Here is an 18,895-nt window from a genome sequence, read left to right as displayed (position 1 = left end):
TGCCCCTTCTGAAACATTGCGGGAAATGAGCCTATTTGGGCTACTAAGGAATTCATGGCAATGTGCAAATTTTAATAGCATCCACATTTGTATAAATCAGCCATCTTCCCAAACAGAGACTGCTGTTGGGTGCAGGAAATCCAGAAGCCAAATTTCCCATCAGGGTCTTGTCAGGCCAACCTGCTGTGAGAGGAGATAACACCCCCGTCATCTGCACTGGTGGCTTGCAATGGGACTTGCAATAGACTGTAAAACAGTCAGCATAGACACGCAGCCTCTGAAGTCCACTGTCGTTCCTGGTGCAGTTCATGGGAACAAGATGTCGCCTCCTCCAAGGTGCACATTTGGCAACTGGAGGAAAGTGTAACGAGAAACCTATGCTGGAGGATTGGAGGCTACCATGCATCTCCGCAAACTGGAACTGGAGGGAAGTGTAACGAGAAACCCATGCTGGAGGATTGGAGACTACCATGCATCTCTGCAAACTGGAGGACTCAAGTCCTCTGTAGCCCATTGATTTCCATGGGAGTCAAAACAGTTCGACTAACCCTGGGTCCTTGCCACCAACCCCCTTCCCCCCCCAAACACAACTCCAGTCCTCCACCCCACCTGTTCCAAAATTTTCTTTAGAGATTTGACAGGATAAAAATGATCTCTCATCTATTCTGATTCTAAAGGTGGGCTTCATTAAGAACTACAAATCTCCTTTAAATAAAGATCTACAGCTGATCTAGTAACATAACAAACATTCTAAAATATCACTCTGGGTGCAGAATGGGTGCAAATCAAACTTACCAGAAATCCAGTGCTGCAAACAGGATCTTAACTATTATTTTTTGTGCTAAAGCAGAACTTGCCATGAAAATACTTGCTTGATACCATTATTAAACATCAAAGAGAAAGTAATACCATTTGAAATTTGGAGATATTTTGTGTTCTCTGTGGCCACAGTTGGCTGGCTTATCTGATGACGTGCTCTTGACTGGAGTTACAAAGGGACCCTTACATTAGTTAGGAAATCAAGAGGCAGCAAATTGACAGAGGAAGCTCCTCAACTCAAGCCAACAGCAGTGTGGACTTCTTCTTTAAACCATTCATTAAAGAACAGTAGTAGACAGGAGTTTTGAGGGTTTAAAATAACTTGCCTCCAAGAAATTAAATCTCAAGAACTAAAAACGGTTATGATTTCAACCACGATACTTTCTTAAGGATATCCCATTCAATGTTTCCTCTCTCTGTTCATTGTAATGAGAGATGCCAACTGAGAAGTTATGCTGCTTAATGTATTTGTGGTACACCGATCAAATATAGGATCATTTGATACTCCAAGCAAGTGATTTCACTATATTATTTCTAACTATCTTGCAGTTTCTGCGTTTATTGTCATTCTCATTTCCACCTCTACCATGCAAAGATTGATGAGTGGCATGAAATGAAAGGAGCGCGATTCGACTGATACTCCGATCCCCCGCAGGGACATGACGTCACTAGTTATAACAGTGGTAAATGAGGATAAGGTGTCATGAAGTGAAGCCCTTTTTATTCTTACCCAAATAGACTGATGATAAATTTCAACAATGCTTGCACTGACATTAGCTGACAGTTTACATGTCAAATCCGTGTTTTAAATAAATAAATAATGAGAATGATAGCAAACCCAGAAACTGCAAGATAGTTAGAAATATAGAGTGAAAATCACTTGTTTGGAGTATCAAATGATCCTATATTTGATCGGTGTAACACAAATACATTAAGCAACATAACTTCTCAGCTGGCATCTCTCATTACAATGAACAGAGAGAAGAAACATTGGTTGGGATATCATTAAGAAAGTATCGTGGAAGTAAGTTTCTATTCAAATCTAAATGTCAGTCAAGTGTGGCTATTCAATGGCATATAGACAAGTTCAATGTACAGATACACCAAAATTATTTCTTACTGGAACCACACCAACAATAGTGTCAATTAAATTATCACAACGTGCCAAGAAACAAAAAAATGATAAATATAGGACAGATAAATAAATAGATGATAGCTAGCCTAAAATTCTACACTTCAAACCAAGAGAAAAAAAAACCCACATTTTAATGAGACCGTCACTGGAAAATTTCAAGCCGACACCAATGTTAATACTCATTAATTGGCCACTCGGAGCACAACATTAATGGTCAGTAAACATCTTTAGGGCAGTATTGTTAGTGTAGCAGTCAACGCAATGGTGCCAGTGACCAGAGTTCGAACCCGGTGCTGTCTGTTAGGAATTTGTACGTTGTCCCTGTGTCTACGTCAATTTCTTTTGTGTGCTTCGGTTTCCCCCCCACACTCCTAAAATGAATGGGATTTGTAGGTTCTTTGGTATATTTGGGCGGCATGGGCTTGTGGACCAGAAGGGCCTGTTACCATGCTGTATGTCTTAACAAAGACTGTGTAAAGCCTGGATTAGTGCACTGAATATTGATGTATGGGCAGCAACGGAAGATGTCATTACGGGTGAGTGCCACATTCAAGATAAAGAACCTTAAGGGAAGGAGAGTTGAGGGACTTCTTCAGCTTTATTTTCAGTACATACATGACATCAGATACAATCCTGAGATTCCTTTTTCCTGCGGCCGAGGCAGAATTACCACTAATTGAGAGTGCAAATATAAACTGTGCACAGCGTAAACTTGTAAACAAATAAAAGAACTGTAAACACAAACTGACTGTGCAATACAGAGAGAAGAAAAGAAAATCAATAAAGTGGACAAGTAAGAGTCCTTAATGAGTCTCTGATTGAGTTTGTCACTGAGGAGTCTGATGGTGGAGGGGTAGCAGCAATGCCAGATTAACATGACTGGAGGCCCTGGGCTAGGGGACCTTGGGAAGCCCAAACTTAATAGCATCTGATCATGAGAAACAAAACCTCATTCTCTTCTTTATCTACTCAATGAAAGTAGAGCATTGCTGAAATTTTAGTATTAATAAAAAGATTGTTTATAAATTTATAACCTTTAATAAGTTTACAAAAGTATGGAATTAATGAAGACGTTCACACAGAACATTCATAGCTATGTTTCAACATTAAACTAAATGCAAAGTCAGAACAATTCCTTTCGAGCTTTTTTGGATGCAAACTTAACAATTAGGTCATTAAAATCAGTAAGTCTCAATATTATCATCACAAAAAGGTCAAAATTTAAAATTATTGTGATTCGGAATGATATAAAAGAATCCTCTCTCGATCTCAAAACACACGCTATAGTGATAGACAGTAATCCCAGAGCTCTCGCCAGCGTGAGCGATTGCAGGAATCCTACAAAGAATTCAGAATTCCAGCAAGCTGAGAATAAGCCATGAGGGAAAATCCCACGCGAAAACTTGTGTAACTGTTATACACGTGTTTAATGTTACTAAGCAACTGGCCCGAGATAGTAAAATCAAGGGTAAGTGCATTCATTGTTCCTGAGTTTTGGATTTTGACTTGCACATTATTTTGGCGGCCTCCCACCCCCCCCCCCCCCCCTAAATTATGAGGCTCTGGTCTGCAGCCTGCTCAGCCTCTACATAAATCCAGAACTGGATAGCAGCTGTTCCTGAACCCATGGTGCGAGTCTGGAGACACCTACACCTCTTTCTTGATGGCAGCAGCGAGAACAAGGCATGTGCTGGGTGGTGTGGGTCTTTGATGATTGCTTCTGTCCTCTGACAGCAGCGTTCCCTGTAGAGGTACTCAATAGTGGGGTGGGTTTTGCCTGTGATGTCCTGGGCTGTATCCACGATGTTTTGGAGTGCATTACGCTCAAGGTATTTGTTTTCCCATATTAAACCAGGATGCAGCCGGTCAACACACATTCCACCACACTTCCAGGGTTTCTGGTGTCATACCAAACCTCCGCAAACTCCCGAGGAAGAGCTTCCTTCACTATGCCATTGGTATGCTGGGTCCAGGAAAGGTTCTCTGAGATAGTGACTCCCAAGAACTTAAATTTTCTCACTCTCTCCACCGCTGATCCACCAATTATTACCAGATTGTATGCGATGAGTACCTGCTTGGGTCCCAGCTACACCTGCCTGTTTGTGGGCAATCCCCGCTGCAATCCTACCACAGGCAAGATCCCTCCACTCTTCCTTCAGTGTATAGATGACTCCACAGGGGCTGCCTCATGCACCCGCGATGAGCTTGTCAACTTCATCCACTTCATGGCCAACTTCCACCCCGATCTCAAACTCACCTGGTCCATCTCTGACAACACATTCCACTTCCTGGATCTAAGAATGCCTTTTTACACTGAAAACCCACAGTTGGTGTGTGAACGACTTGTCTTTGAAGGCAGCTCGAGTCATTCACACTGAACCAAGAAATTCCAGGTCAGTGCGGCCTTTTACATAAGCAAGCCAGCATCCCGGAGCAAAAGGAGGCAGGACCTGTAGTATTACAGCGTCAGCGTCCTGTGCGAACCCTTTAGACAGAAGATGTTGCGAAATGCACCAGCTCTGATATTACCTACCTTGGTAGTATCAGAATGGGATAAAAATGACCCCCCCCATCCCACCTTTGTTACGTTTATACAGGTAGGTGAAGTGGTTAAAAGGCAGTTATCCTGTCTTTTAAAAGCTGTGTAAAAAGGGCTTCTGTCTCCATCTTGGAAGAAACCTACTAACTCCCACAATTACCTCCATCATATCTGCTCCCAGGACAAAACCTTTCCTATGAGATCATCCACAATGTCTTCCCTCTTCCAAAAAAAAACAAAATTTCCCACCCCTCCTCAACTCAGCCCTCACTCACATCTCCTCCATTTTCTTCTCATCTGCCTTGGCCCCCTCTCATCCTCACCTACCACCCCACCAGCCTCCACATCCAACACATTATCCTCCAGAATTTCAGGCAACTACAACAGGACCCCACTACCAGACACATCATCCTCTCTCCTCCCCTCTCTGCCTTCTGTAGGCACCGCTCCCTCTGTGACTCCCTTGTGCACTCATCCATCCCCACCAACTTCCTCTGTGGCCACAGGAGGTTCCACACGTGCCCACACCTCCTCCCTCACCAAGGTCTGGGGCCCCAAACAGACCTTTTAAGTGAAGAAACATTTCACTTGTGTATCCACAGGACTGATTTACTGCATCTGGTGCTCCTCTTGTGGCCCGCCCTACATCGGAGAGACTTGGGGCAGATTGGAAGATCGCTTCATTGAGCACCTACACTCTGTCTGCACCAGTAACAGAAATCTCCCAGAAGCAAATCATTTTAGCTCTATGTCACACTCCCATATTTACGTATCTGTCCATGGCCTTATGCACTATCCCACCAAGACCACCCACAAATTGGAGGAACAGCACCTGATTTTCCATCTGCGCACTCTCCAGCCAGATGGCATTAGCATCGACTTTTCCAGTTTCTGCTAATCTGTTCTCCTCTTCCCCTTCCCATCCCCTTTCCAGTTCTCCTCCCCCACCCCTTCCCTCTCTATTCACCCAGCCATCCCTTCTCCCCTTGATCGCTGCAGTCCCCTCCCTCCCTTCTCCATCTATCACCTTTAGGACCACAGCTACCCCCCCCCTACTCTTTTCTTCGGATGGCTGCTAACATTTTTCCATTCCTTGATGAAGGGATCAAGGCCGAAATGTTGATTTTGTACTTGACCTGCTGAGTTTCTCCAGCACTGAGTTTTTACTTTAACCACGGTGTCTACAGATTTTCGTTTTTTTCCCCCCCAAAGGTAAGTATATTTGTGCTACGCTGTGAGGAACCTGTCCCACTCACAAGGCAAATGACTACAAGTAGAATCCCAAGCAAGATAAAATTCAGATCTGTCCTCAGCTCTGAAAGGCAACTGAGAAAAACTGAACCTGGATTTTTTCTGAATTAAACCCCACACATTTCAGCTTGGGTCTTCCACAGGTTGCTTCCCTGTCAGATTTTACAGCACAGAAACCAAGTTAATTCATGTGAAATTTTCCACAAATTACTTCACAGTATTTCGGTTTGGAGTCGGGTATCCTGCCTCCAGTATTAGTAATCAATTAGTAATCCTTTACTTGCCCTGCAGTCCTGCCTTGCAAGCCGCAGTCACTTTGTCTTTAATCATACTAATTTTGGAAAATAACCAAGAGCCAGTATAATGACAGGCTCTTGCAACTCTGACATCTCCAAAAATCAAAGATTAACTCTTAATCATCATATCAAGCAGCTTCCTTTGGGAATTCTAATCGCACGAGCTTGCCTTGAGTTATTTCTACTTACGTGAGGGAGACAGTGAAATGGAACCTTTGCCGAAGACCCTTGAAAGTCACGAAGGACTGCGGAGGAAAGCTCCGTGTTGATATTTCACAGTAAGGCCTCTCATATTCGCCAGACGGGCATTCACATCTGAAGCCCCCAACAAGCAGATTGATGCAGGTTCCTCCATTCTTGCAGACACCAGGTGCACAGCGGCCAGACCTGGTGCTCACTTCACAATGTTCTCCTGAAACAGAGGACAGAGAATACAGGATCGACATGAATTATTCATTGCTATGTGTGCCGGGACAGTAAAAAGCTTTGGTGTGGTGTGTGTGGTGTCCATGCAAGTCAACTCATGCATCAGGTACAAGACATAAAAGCGCTGAAGAAACTTAGCAGATCTCGCAGCATCTTTAGGAAATAACGTTTTGGGCCCTGGCTGTTTGAAAGATTACTCTTTATTTCCTATGGATGCTGTGTGACCTGCCAAGTTTTTCCAACGCATTGATACTATTCCCTCTATAATGTTTTGGACAAAGACATTGTTTCCTTTATTTGCCCCTTGGCTCCATAGTTTTAAATTTGTAATCAATCAATTCACGTGTGATTAAAGTGTACATTCCAGATTTTATTAAAGGGTATATGTGTACATTTTGGTTTGACCATGTAGAAATTATAGCTCTTTTTAGACATTTCAGGGCCCCATAATATTTGGGACATGGCAAATGGTGTGTATATGAACGTAGTCATGTTTAGTACTTTTGTTGCCTACCCCTTGCATGCAATGACTGCTTCAAGTCTGCGATTAATAGACATCACCAGGTGCTGAGCATCTTCTCTGGTGATGCTCTGCCAGGCCTCCACTGCAGCCACCTGCATGTTTCTAGGGCTGGTCCTCTTCAGCAAATGGAAGGTGTGATCAACTGGATTTAGATAGGTGACTGACTTGATCATTCAAGGCTTGTCCAGTTTTTAGCTTTGAAAAATACCTTTGTTGCTTTAATGGTACATTTAGGATCATTCTATTGCTGCAGGATGAAGCACCATCCAATGAGTTTGGAGGCATTTGGTCAAACTTGAGCAGATAAGATGTTCCTATATACTTCAGAATTCATTTTGATACTGCCATCAACAGTTACATCATCAGTGAAGATAAGTGTGCCGGTACCTGTGACAGTATTACATGCCCAGGCCATAACACCCTAACCACGTTTCACAGATGAGGTGGTGGGCAGTTCCTTTACACCTCCAGACTGCTCTTGCCATCACTCTTGGTCTCATCTGTCCACAAGATCATTTTTCCAGAATTCTGCAGGCTCTTTTAAATACTTCTTGGCAAACTGTAATCTGGCCACCCTGTTTCTGTGGCTAACTAGTGGTTTGCATCTTGCAGAGTAGCCTCTGTATTTCTGCTCATGAAGTCTTCTGTGAAGAATAGTCATCGACATATCCACATCTGCCTCCTGAAGAGTGTTTCTGGGGATTTTTCTTCATTATGATGTGAATTCTTTTGTCATTAGTAGCGGAGGCCTTCCTTGGCCTTCCAGGCCCTTTGTGATTTCTGAGCTCACGAGTATGCTTTTTATTCTTAATGATGTTCCAAACTGTTGATTTTGTTAATCCTAAGGTTTGGGCAATGCCTCTTCCTGTTTTATTTTTGTTTAGTGGCTTCTTTGACTTTCATTGGTACAACTCTGGTCTTCATGCTGAAAAATAGCAATGACAGACTCCAAAGGTGATCAAAAGCTTAGAAGCAAGCCTAGCTCTCTTATACCTGCACCAATTAAGCAATTAAATGTACACGAGGACTCACAAACACCTGTGAAGCCAAATGTCCCAAACATTATGGTGTCCTGAAATGAGGAAACTCTGTATGAAAAAGTGAAGTGATCTTTTATATACTCAAATCAAAATGTATACAAATATCATTGAATAAAGTCTAGAATACGCACTTTAATCCAATGTGAATTGTTTGATAAATTTAAAACACGGGGCAAATAAAGGAGAAAAAAAAATCTTTGTCCTAAACATTATGGAGGGCTCTGTAAATTGCATTCAGACCCCAGCATCTGCAGACAGCAAGTGGTGCAATAATGACATGTGAATAAACAACAGTGAAGGGAGCAGTTTGGTAACAAGTGAACATGGATGGGGAAAATTTCAGGTTTATCGAGAAACATATAGTTAAAAACAGTGCAACATCATCATCTTTTGGCAGTAAGAGATGCATTTAAGAGCCTGATTACAGCAGAAAATAAACTATCCTTGAATCTGTGGTTTTAGGACATAATCAATGATTTCATATGATGCCAAGCAATCACTCAGAAGGCCAGTCATTAGATAGCAATCTTAATTTTGCCTTGATCTTCTCATATAAAATCAGTTCCTGAAGAATCAACACTTCTATCTAAAAGGCACTGTTCGATTCATTTCTGAAGATCCCAACCTATTGCATCTTGGCCAGTTATTTATCAGAAAATGAATCAACTCCATCATAATTGCAGTTGGACTCTCGCACAAAGAGCTAATCCCCCTTGTAGCTACTGACAGAATCGCAACAACTTGGACATTTGACATCAATGACCGCAAAGCTACAATTTCAAACTACCTTTATATTTTTGATTCCGCTTGAAATTATTTTAAGTAGACACATTAATATTTGGAAATTAACAGGATCACCTCAAGAAGGCTTCAGTTTTCATTAAAACAGTGCCAGGATATTTGAAAACAAGAATTATTTTCAACTAAAATGAAATAATGGGATAATGAATAGCAGCTGATTTTATCATCTAGGTTGCTAACGGACTGAAGTTACCTCAACATTGCAAGGAAATTAATCTCTGGAAACACTGCCAGAATTCACGGAGGAAGCAGCAGCGACAACAATTATCAAAAGAGAACCAGATAAATACAGATATTTGGATTTGGAAAGTATCTTTCATAACTGTTGTAGAATTTCCCAATGTGCATTACAGCCAAAGTTATGCTTAAAATATGTCAGGATGCAGCACCCAATTTGTGCACAGAAACCTCTCATCACCAACATCATTAGTAATCAATGCACAAAACTACTGGAGAAACTCAGTAAATCCCAGTGTCCATAGGAGGTAAAGATGTTGAACAATTTTTGTTGGACGTGAGCATTTTGTAAAAAAATATAAATTAAATTTCAAAATTTTATTTACAACATGGAAGAAGCCGATTCCAGCCATTTAAACCCATGACGCCCAATTACGGGGTTGTGTGTTAATTGGGTGCATGTTTTGCAGTGTGGGAGATCCCAGGGAAAACCCACACAGACATGGGGAGAATATATAATCTCCTGACAGACAGACAAACAAACTTGGGTCAATGGCCCTGTAAGAACGTCGATCTAACCTCTATGCTCAACATGCCGACAACCTGATTAAAAAAAAAAGGTAGGGGGAAGAAGGAGCAGAGGGAGGAGCACAGACCAACAGTCAAGAGGCCATAGGAGGGCAGGAGAGAAAAACTGAGAATTGATTGGAGGATGGGGCAGCAGCTCTGTGAATGCAGAGTTAGAGGAAAGGAGACAGGAGGATAGGGAAAGAGAGAAAGAGGAGTTAGAGGAAAGGAGACATGGGGATCAGGAAAGAGAGACGGGGGTGAGGCTAATGGAATGGGAGGTTGAGGTTAATGCAAATTGGTTGGAGGATGCCAAGATAGAAATCTGAGGCGTTGTTCCCCAAATCTGTGGATGGCCTCAGTTTGGAAGTACACGATATCGTGGACAGACATGTCAGCAAGGAAATGGGTAGACACTGGGAGATCACCGCTATTATAGTGTTCATAGTGGAACAAAGAGATCTCCCAGTCTGCATCCAGTCCCTCCAACGTCGAGACCACAATGGAAGCACTGAATGCAGTAGATGACCCCTGAAAATTAATCAGTCAAGTGTTGCTTCAATTGGGCTGTTTGGGGTCCCAAATGCTGTTGGGGAAGGGTGTGCGGGCACGTGTAGTATTTCCTGTGGTCACCGGGGTAGGTACCAAAGGTGGGAAGGGATGAGGAAGTGGTCCATCTCGTGATGGGATCTTTGTAGGTGTCAGAAATTGCGGAGGATGATATGTTGGATGCAGAGTCTGGTGGGGTGGTGGGTAAGGACAAGGGGAATCCTGCCCTTGTTGCCTCTGGAGGGGGGGGGGGACAGGGCAGGTGTGTGGGAAATGAAGAATATGTGGGTGAGGGCTGAGTTGATGGCTGAGTTGATGGCAGTAGAGAGGTGGGGTTTCATTATTTTTGAAGGAGGAGGACATCTTGGATGATCTCGCATGGAAGAGCCGATATGATGGAGATGGAGGAATTGTGAAAAAGAAATAGAATCCTTACACGGGACACGGTATGAAGCGCAAGGAAACTGTGGAAGTTGGAGGGTTTCTAGAAAATATCTGTCAGGGGTTTGTCTCCTGAGATGGAGACAGAAGGGTCAAGAAAGGAGAGATGGATCAAGTGAACTTGAGGTCGGGATGGAATTAGGCAGTAAAGTGGATAAGGTAGACAAATTCATCATCGGTGCAGGAGGCAGCACTGAGCGGAGAAATTGAGGGGCCTTGCACGTGGTCCATGGATTCAGAGAATTATGCTGAGTAAATGTTAAAAGCAACTCCTGAGCTCACCTTCCAAATAATATCATGGGCTATTTTAAATGATCCAACAGAGCATATGGCTTTCTTTCTAAAATGTTTCTCCTAAAATACAAGACTTAAGAGTGCACTTATGTGCCAAGACAGAGGTCTGTTTTCCAGTCTTACTTGCCTCTGGGAGCAAGGTTTGTTGGAAAACCTTATTTGCTTCTTTTAAGGGCGGATCACTGGCACGAGGAGCCAAATGGCCTGCCTGCATACTGCATGACTCCAGCTCCTGGAAAGCAATTGAGTCAGGCCAGATTTCTGGTGTTTTATTGCAGCTAAAATTAGGATTTTCATGGCCAGGAACATAAGCCTTTATTTGATAGATTTCAACAAAGAAAACAACTCTTTCTTTGTAACGGGAGTACCGAATAAAATTTGGAATGCAAATTATTCACAGAGTTTGTTGGGCTTTTGCCAGGAAGTGACAAATGTCACTTCATCTTCTTCATCCACTTGTTAAGAGTCGATGTGAAGCCCATGATGTCATTCCCACTGCTGTTCATTATGTCTGAACTTCGCTTTTAGGAACTATTGAAAAGAATAGGTTCAACCTTATTTCAGCTGGGGGAGGGGAGGGAAACAGGTTTAGCTGTGGGTACTTGCATTTAATTAGGACATTTACCAGATATCTCGTGCCAATTAGTATCATTGCAGACGCCAATCGGGTTTTTCATTTTGAAGTTCCATGACACTTCACCACTAACTTTCACGTTTTGTAATCATTTGGCATAAGTAAATGGGACAAGAGGCAACCTGCTGTGAAAGGGGAGATTGTTCTATTATCCAGAAGAGCAAGAAGAGATCTTTTTAAATCATACAAATTAACCGTAGCCCACTGTCACTCATTCGGAAGATTCTATTCCATCGCCTTTACAGTCTAAAAAGATTACTGAAAAGCATCCTTGATATTTCTATTATAAGATTCTTGTCATTCGCAGCAGAACGTTAAACAAACTACCCTAACGATAAACCATTCTGGGACCACCAAAAGACTGTTGAAAAAATATCACTTTGTTGGCACAAACTGCAATCCTGAAGATTTATTTGTTTATCCTTTTATATTTGCTATCACATTTTTGGTCTCATGGTGCATTATGGTAATTTACTCTATATTACTGTTGGCACATCTTGTAAACCCGTATGGCCTCAGCAAGTAACAATTTTAGTTCATCTGTACATTGTACTAATGTATATGACAATAAACTCTCATATCGCATCATACATCAAATCATGAAATCAAGTACTTATAATGCAGGTCGACTTGTTTTTATTCTGCATGGCTTTTAGAATGTTTCAACTGTGTGCCACTCAGTTGAAAAATATCAAGGGCAACTTGCAGTTCTTAAGTAAAATTAGAATTACTTCTATTGTTTAAACATTTATACACAGTTTAAACAATTCTGTTTAGCCCACTGCTTCCCTCAGCACTCTTTGCTCCCCTCTTTCCCCCCCTCCAAATCCTGGGTCTCATTCCTTGATCAGATGCCCATTTCTCCCCTTCTAACCCCATCAAATGATTGGTTTCCTGACCACTGTACATCCTTTCCTTCAGGTCCCACCAGCTATATTGGTCGCAATTCCCCGCCAGATTTTTCCCAAAATTCTTCAGATAAGTCTCCAGCTGCCCATCCTAAGGTGATCTGAAGGAGGCAGGCCTTGAGGAGGTGATGGGGTGCGGAGCTTTGGAGTCTTCGGCACTGCTTTGGTCCCCGTGCTCCCACAAGTCAGATTCCAGAAGATGCAGAACTATTTGGCCCACTGAGTCTGCTTTGCCATTCGAATCACGGCTGATTCAGCAGTCTGTACCTCAGGACGTATTTGTCCCACAGGGGACAATGCGCTAACATGGTTGAAATCTGGAAGAATAATATTGAAGAATGGCATGCTTCCTCAGACAGGTTGCTGGGTCCCTTGAATGGATGAACCTGGAAGCCTGGGAAGGGGAGGGTCAAAGTCAGGTAAAGGGGTTGGCTATTTCAAACTGTAATGGAGGAAGGATTTCATTGCACAGGAGGTTGGAAACACTAGGAATCTCAGAAGCCGACAGACACTCAATCTGAAAGTGCATTTCAGTATTTGGATAGATGTGAGAGTTTGGAGGGAAAAGTGAAAGGATCCTCACAAAATAGAGAAGAGGGGCATCCATCATTCTCTCAAAGTACTATCCAATTATGTAAACACTGACTGCTCAACGCACAAAGTTGACTTGCCACTACAATCAGGTCAACACATTTCTTCTTTGGCTTGGCTTCGCGGACGAAGATTTATGGAGGGGTAATGTCCACGTCAGCTTCAGGCTCGCTTGTGGCTGACAAGTCTGATGCGGGTCAGGCAGACACGGTTGCAGCGGTTGCAAGGGAAAATTGGTTTGTTGGGGTTGGGTGTTGGGTTTTTCCTCCTTTGCCTTTTGACAGCAATGACAAGATCCATCTGCAGGGTACTTTAATAATGTAGGTTGACACTATTCCTAACATCAAAGAACTCTCTTGTATGCCATCGACAAAAAAGTTGCCCTCTCCGAACAGAGTAAAATGCCTTCAATTATCCCCATAAACTCAACTATTTACTAAAATGAGGGCCGTTCTTTTTTTTTTTGCTGCTCATGTTTAGAGCAGGTTTTGACCCTGTGCTCTCTCTGCAGTTGTGCTGCAGTACACAGTAAGGAAAAGCTATTTACTCAAGGTGTGAGGAGTTTGCTGACCTTGCATTACAAACCCAGCAATCCAAACGAGCAGTCCCGCAACTTGCACACCCGTCAGGCCAGGTACACACTGATTAAAGCCCCACTAATTGGGTAATATTCAATGATAAACCACCTCTGATATTTTTAAATTCATGACATGGAACAATATCTTTTAAGAATTTTCCTTCAGGAAATCCTAAGAGATGAGTACACAAGTGGGAACACTACTTTATGTCCACACCCACACCCTACATTTTTCCTAAAAATAGCAATCATAAGGAAAATGAACGTTGTTATTTCTCTCTTGATCCTATTGGAAGTTGAACAGCAGGAAACATTTCTGCAGATGAATTAGCTGAACAAAGAGAGAGAACAATAAAGGTCGTGTGTGAATATCCCAATGAGTGAATGGCTTTACTTACAAACTTACACAGTGAGTAATTTAACGTAGCACTGACAGTAGTGGACACAAGTCCTACTGATGCCATGCGATTGTGTGTGGACCATCTCTCATTTAATGCAGTGGGGGACAGAGGGGGGTGTGTAATTGTTGGAGTGACAGGAGATCTGAAAGAGGGTGGGATCAGGAGAGAGGAGTAAATTAGAAGGCAGGTGGAGGGGATAAACGAGGATGAAGAATAGACAAGGGCATGGCAGAGAGCTAGCGATGGATACGTGAACGATAAAGGAGTCAAGATGTACATGAGAGTGGGAAAGAGGTTCTGTGTGATCGAAAGGCTCATGCTCCTGAATCCTGGATAATGCTCTCAAATACCCAATGAAATGGAGTGAGATAAATCAGAGATAACTTTCCTGTTGATGGCCTTTCATCAGAAACTGGGTAAAGCTAATTAATTATGTGATGTATTAAATGATGGGCTGCGGTGTGCCTGGTCAGAAGATCAGATGTTGTCCTTTCAGTTTATGTTGGGTTTTGTCTTCACTTAGTGAAGACTAAGTGGGAATGAGATGATGAATTAAAATAACAACTGGACACAAAGGATCACCCATGAGGAATGAATGGGGCTTTTCAGCAAATTGGTTGCAGACTCTCGACTTCTTTTCTCCTTTGGAGAGGAGATGGAATCTTCAATAGCAAATGCAACACACTAAATTAGAACCTGAATATTTAATCCAATGGTTCTGCATTTTGGTTCCTGAATGATAGGAGGGGAAGTGGTAAAAGAGTAAGTACTGCATCTACTACAGTTGCAGGAGAAGGGGAGATGGAAACTGAAAACCCAGGGATTGGAGAAGGGAACAACCCCTTTGGGTTGATAAAGGAGGGAATGGGACAATATGTCTCATAGTAAGAATCCCACTGAAAAATGGGGGGGGGGGGGTGTTGATAATTGTGGAGGATATGGATACTGGTGGGGTGGAAGGTGGAGACAAGGTGAACACAACCTTGTTCTGGCTGAGAGGAGAGTGATGAGACACAAACATTCAGGAAATAGAATTTAGAAAGTGGAAATCGGTCAGCCATAGGGCAACCGGACTATTCAGGGAATCCCACGGAGAACACAGACAACACCTGAGAGCAGGAACAAACCTGTCTTGCCAGAGCTGAGAGGCAGCAGCAATAATAGTGGCACTAGCCTTCCACTCTCTCTTGATTTCTAAAACTACCATATGTCAGAACCATTCACTGTAATAGGGACTTCTCCAGGGAAGCAGTGACATGGTAAAATTGAAGTACCCAATATTTCCAGCAATATTAGAAAATGCAAACATGACAGTGACAAGAAGCACTTGGAGTCTGACTCAATACTCAGGCATTATCATACGGAATTCAACTGTTCCATGGCCTCAAAATCAACCTCTGGGAGCCACAGCTACAAAGACTATACTTGTGTCCCACTAACTTGGCCACTCAGTGTCCTGGGATAGGAGTGGAGGTTTGGCTTTTCACACTTGGCCACTCTTAACTGGGACAGTGAACACTTTCACACTTGCAAGGAGCCATCCCCGGGGTTAGGTCTGCAAACACCGGGGATTGTACTAGGGATTGAGGGGGGTCATTCCCGAGTGTGAGAAGAAATCATCTGACGCCGGCCGGCGTTGAGCTGATTTTGCTATTACACTAGACATTTTAAAGGCTGATCTGCGTTAATTCCTGGGATCTCTTGCAAGTGTGAAAGGGGCTTGAGATTCAGCAATGGTTTCTTAGAAATGTTCTCAATCTTCATTCTCTGTCCTCCTGCCACAAATTCTAACATTCCTGAATGTTAGAATTCCTGCAAAAGTATCCACTTGGAGTTTAAGTTTAAACCCTTTAATCTTGAATAGAGACATGTTTATTTTACCAAGCATCTCGGGAGGTCTCCATTTCATTTTTCTGCTCCTTTAATATCTCTTTCTTTTGTCCATGCTTCCCATTGCTTTCTCATATTTTTTAACAAAATAAGCTCCTACCACTTTTTAAAAAATTTCCTTTGTAATATTCATTTGTTTTTAAGCTTTTCCATTTATAGATTTCATTCACTTGCTTGTTCTAACATTCCCTATTTATCCTACTACAAGCATCTTGGACTACCTTCCTTTTCACAGTTGCTAAAGAGTTTCTACAAAAACAACCATGGTATTAACGACCACGGTAGGAGGTACAAATTGGGCCACAGTTCCCCTGATTTAAAAAAGCAATCTGATGTGGTTTAACCCTGGAAAGATACTATACATAATTTCCAGGAAATGTAGGCCCTTGGCTCCAATTCATACATGACAATGAGACATCTGTTGAATGATTTATAAATTAGTGCGTCAAGTAAAAGTGCAAATTAATTCTCAATTACTGTGACAATGACGTGACCTGCCTGTAGACCAGATGAAATATTGCACTTCTTGATCTTTCATCTCAGAATCAAATGACTGAAATTTAAGAGTCTTTGACCTTGATGAAAGTCCACTTGAATGACAAGTGGAAATGGCTGGAGTCACAGAATAAAATAATTTAAATTTGTGCACTGCATCCCAAGGTCTAAATGATGGTGGCAAAATGAGCTATTATGGAGCACAAACCTGCCATCATGTCAACTGTGCGATAAAATAAACCTCGCGCGTGACATCAGAGCGTCCAGCAAAAAGGATTATCCCATTCCTCAGGTCAGGAACCATCACTCTACACTGCCATGGTCAGTTCCAGCATTAAAAACAAGTTAGGAGAGAAGGTTATATCCTTGCATTTGCTTGAGTGTGTGAATGGATTGTGCTTTCCTGGTCTGAATATTTAGTGGTGTAGACAGATAGCTTCTGCACTTTATGTCACTTGGATTCCTTCACATTTCTACTCTATATGTACTCTTGGTTCAACGTGGATTTTAACAATTCTTAGTCATGATAACTGTTTTCAACTTTGTCTTGGACAGCAGATTCTGGTTTCATTTCCAGCTCCTCTCGGCCCATTCTTATTGTTCCGTTTGACCTACCTCACAATATTAATATCATCAATTTTGCCATTTAACCTGTTCTCCTCCCACCCCCTCACAGCCCTTCCCTCTGTCCTTTCTTCAATCAACATCCCAGATTGCCCTTCATGTGGCCTCATTATTTAACCCTTTGGACTCTGTCCTGGTTTTCAGGAACTACTAACAAACGCATATGCCCCCGTGTCCTGGTTTTCCGGGACTGGTTTTATGCCAGACCACCAGCTGGTTTGTATCGTAGTTAACCTATGGACTCCGTCCAGAGAATATATTATGAAAAGTTAAAAATGGCTGGAGTCCACAGGGTTAATTAAAAGTTATTTCAATAATATTTATTAAAAACTCAAATCTTCTCATTCCTACCAAAGATTGAACAGTTTCTTTCTCTATAGATTCTGCCTCACCTGCAGAGTATTTCTAGCAACATATAAATTTCCTGCTTGCTTTTAACTACACCAAAACAAAAGAGTTTGCATGTCAAACGACAAGGCTTCAAAACAAAATAAAGCTTCAGTTTTACTCAATAAATTTAAACTGAGATGCTTGAGACACTTACCTGTATAATCTGCACGGCATTCACAGTTATAACCTCCCTCTCTGCTTCGGCAAAGACCGTGATTATCACAGGGATTGGAATAACATAGATCAATTTCTGTTTCGCAATAATCCCCGGTGAATCCTGGGGGACACCTGCAGCGCAGCCCATTGATGGGATGAATGGGTCGAAATAAGACTGTGTCAGATGAAATGAAAGGAGCTGAACTGTCAAACTTCAGCACAGAAACACACTTCATGTAGTTTTCACAGGGCTCTCTCAGACAGATATTGTCATCGAAGGGAAGGACCCTCTGGGTGGAGATGGTAGTCAGAAGTGTCCGGTTGAGATAAATTTGTTCCTGCAAATCCTCTGAAGGGAAGTATTGGTTTCGAACCCCACCTGGCAGCAGTGCGGAGAAACTCACATTCAGAATGTTGGCACTGACATCCGTATCATTCTGAATATTAAAAATAAAAATATCATCTTTGGTTGTAGACAGCACAGCAGCAACTCCTTCCACAAAGAGCGACAGCAGCGGGGACAGAAACTTGTCTTGGGACATGTTTTCCAAACGTACAGTGATGCTGTTTGTCAGCATGTCTTCAGTAATGATGGTCACTCTCAGAGTGCAGTATGCAGAAATAACGTGAATACCATCTGGAGAAGGAAACAAGAGAAATCATTACCACTCTGACACAGTACATGCGGTTGGCATAATGTCTAAGCAAGTGACTTACTGGAATCTAGTTGCACTTCAAAACAACAATTGAACCCAACTCAGGAGGGGAAGGGGAGATTGGGGATAAATAAGATAGAAATAGGAGAATAAGGAAAATGTTGGATGTTGTAGGAATGTTGTCTTATAAAGAGTTGAAAATAAGAAAACAGAAATGGAAAAGGAGGAAAGGTAATGATGGAAAAACGGAAAGAGAAGATAAACAAAATATAAAAGGGCTATGCTGAACTATATGACTTTAAATATTAATGGAATACATAACCAAATTAAAAGGAAGAAACTACTAAATTTAAATGAATAAATGTATTCCATTAGAAAAAATAACATATAGGTTAAGAAATAATATTGAAATATTCGAACAAGTATAGGAGCCTTACATTAAATACAATAGCGAAAACCTACCGGGGACAAACATTACCTAAGTTGATGGAAGGAGAAGGAAAGAAAAGAATGGACTCAGTAGAATTTCTGGTGTATTTTTGTTGAATGACAACATTGTCTGACTGGCTTAATGCAACCTAGATTGTATACCTAAAATGGATGAGGGGGGGGTGGGGGGGTGGTTTGGGAGGAAAGCGGGGGGGGAGAAAAAGTCACTGTATATGTGTGAAAAAGAAATAGTGTATATTATGGCTAATGTGATTTATGGTGTGAA

General features: G+C 42.1%; 1 protein-coding gene across 1 annotated transcript in view; it reads right to left on the bottom strand.

Moving 5' to 3' along the window:
• Window positions 1-18,895, bottom strand: part of celsr1a (cadherin EGF LAG seven-pass G-type receptor 1a) — a gene marked incomplete at its 5' end in the record, with an annotated part of 257,770 nt that overhangs the window by 107,909 nt on the left and 130,966 nt on the right. Inside the window, 2 exon segments of the mRNA XM_069909385.1 lie at window positions 6,230-6,452; window positions 17,523-18,161. Coding sequence (XP_069765486.1) covers window positions 6,230-6,452; window positions 17,523-18,161 — 862 coding nt within the window.

The sequence above is a fragment of the Narcine bancroftii genome, chromosome 13 (genome assembly GCF_036971445.1).
Source record: "Narcine bancroftii isolate sNarBan1 chromosome 13, sNarBan1.hap1, whole genome shotgun sequence".
Lineage (NCBI taxonomy): Eukaryota > Metazoa > Chordata > Chondrichthyes > Torpediniformes > Narcinidae > Narcine > Narcine bancroftii.
This window is presented reverse-complemented; position numbering and strand designations above follow the sequence as displayed.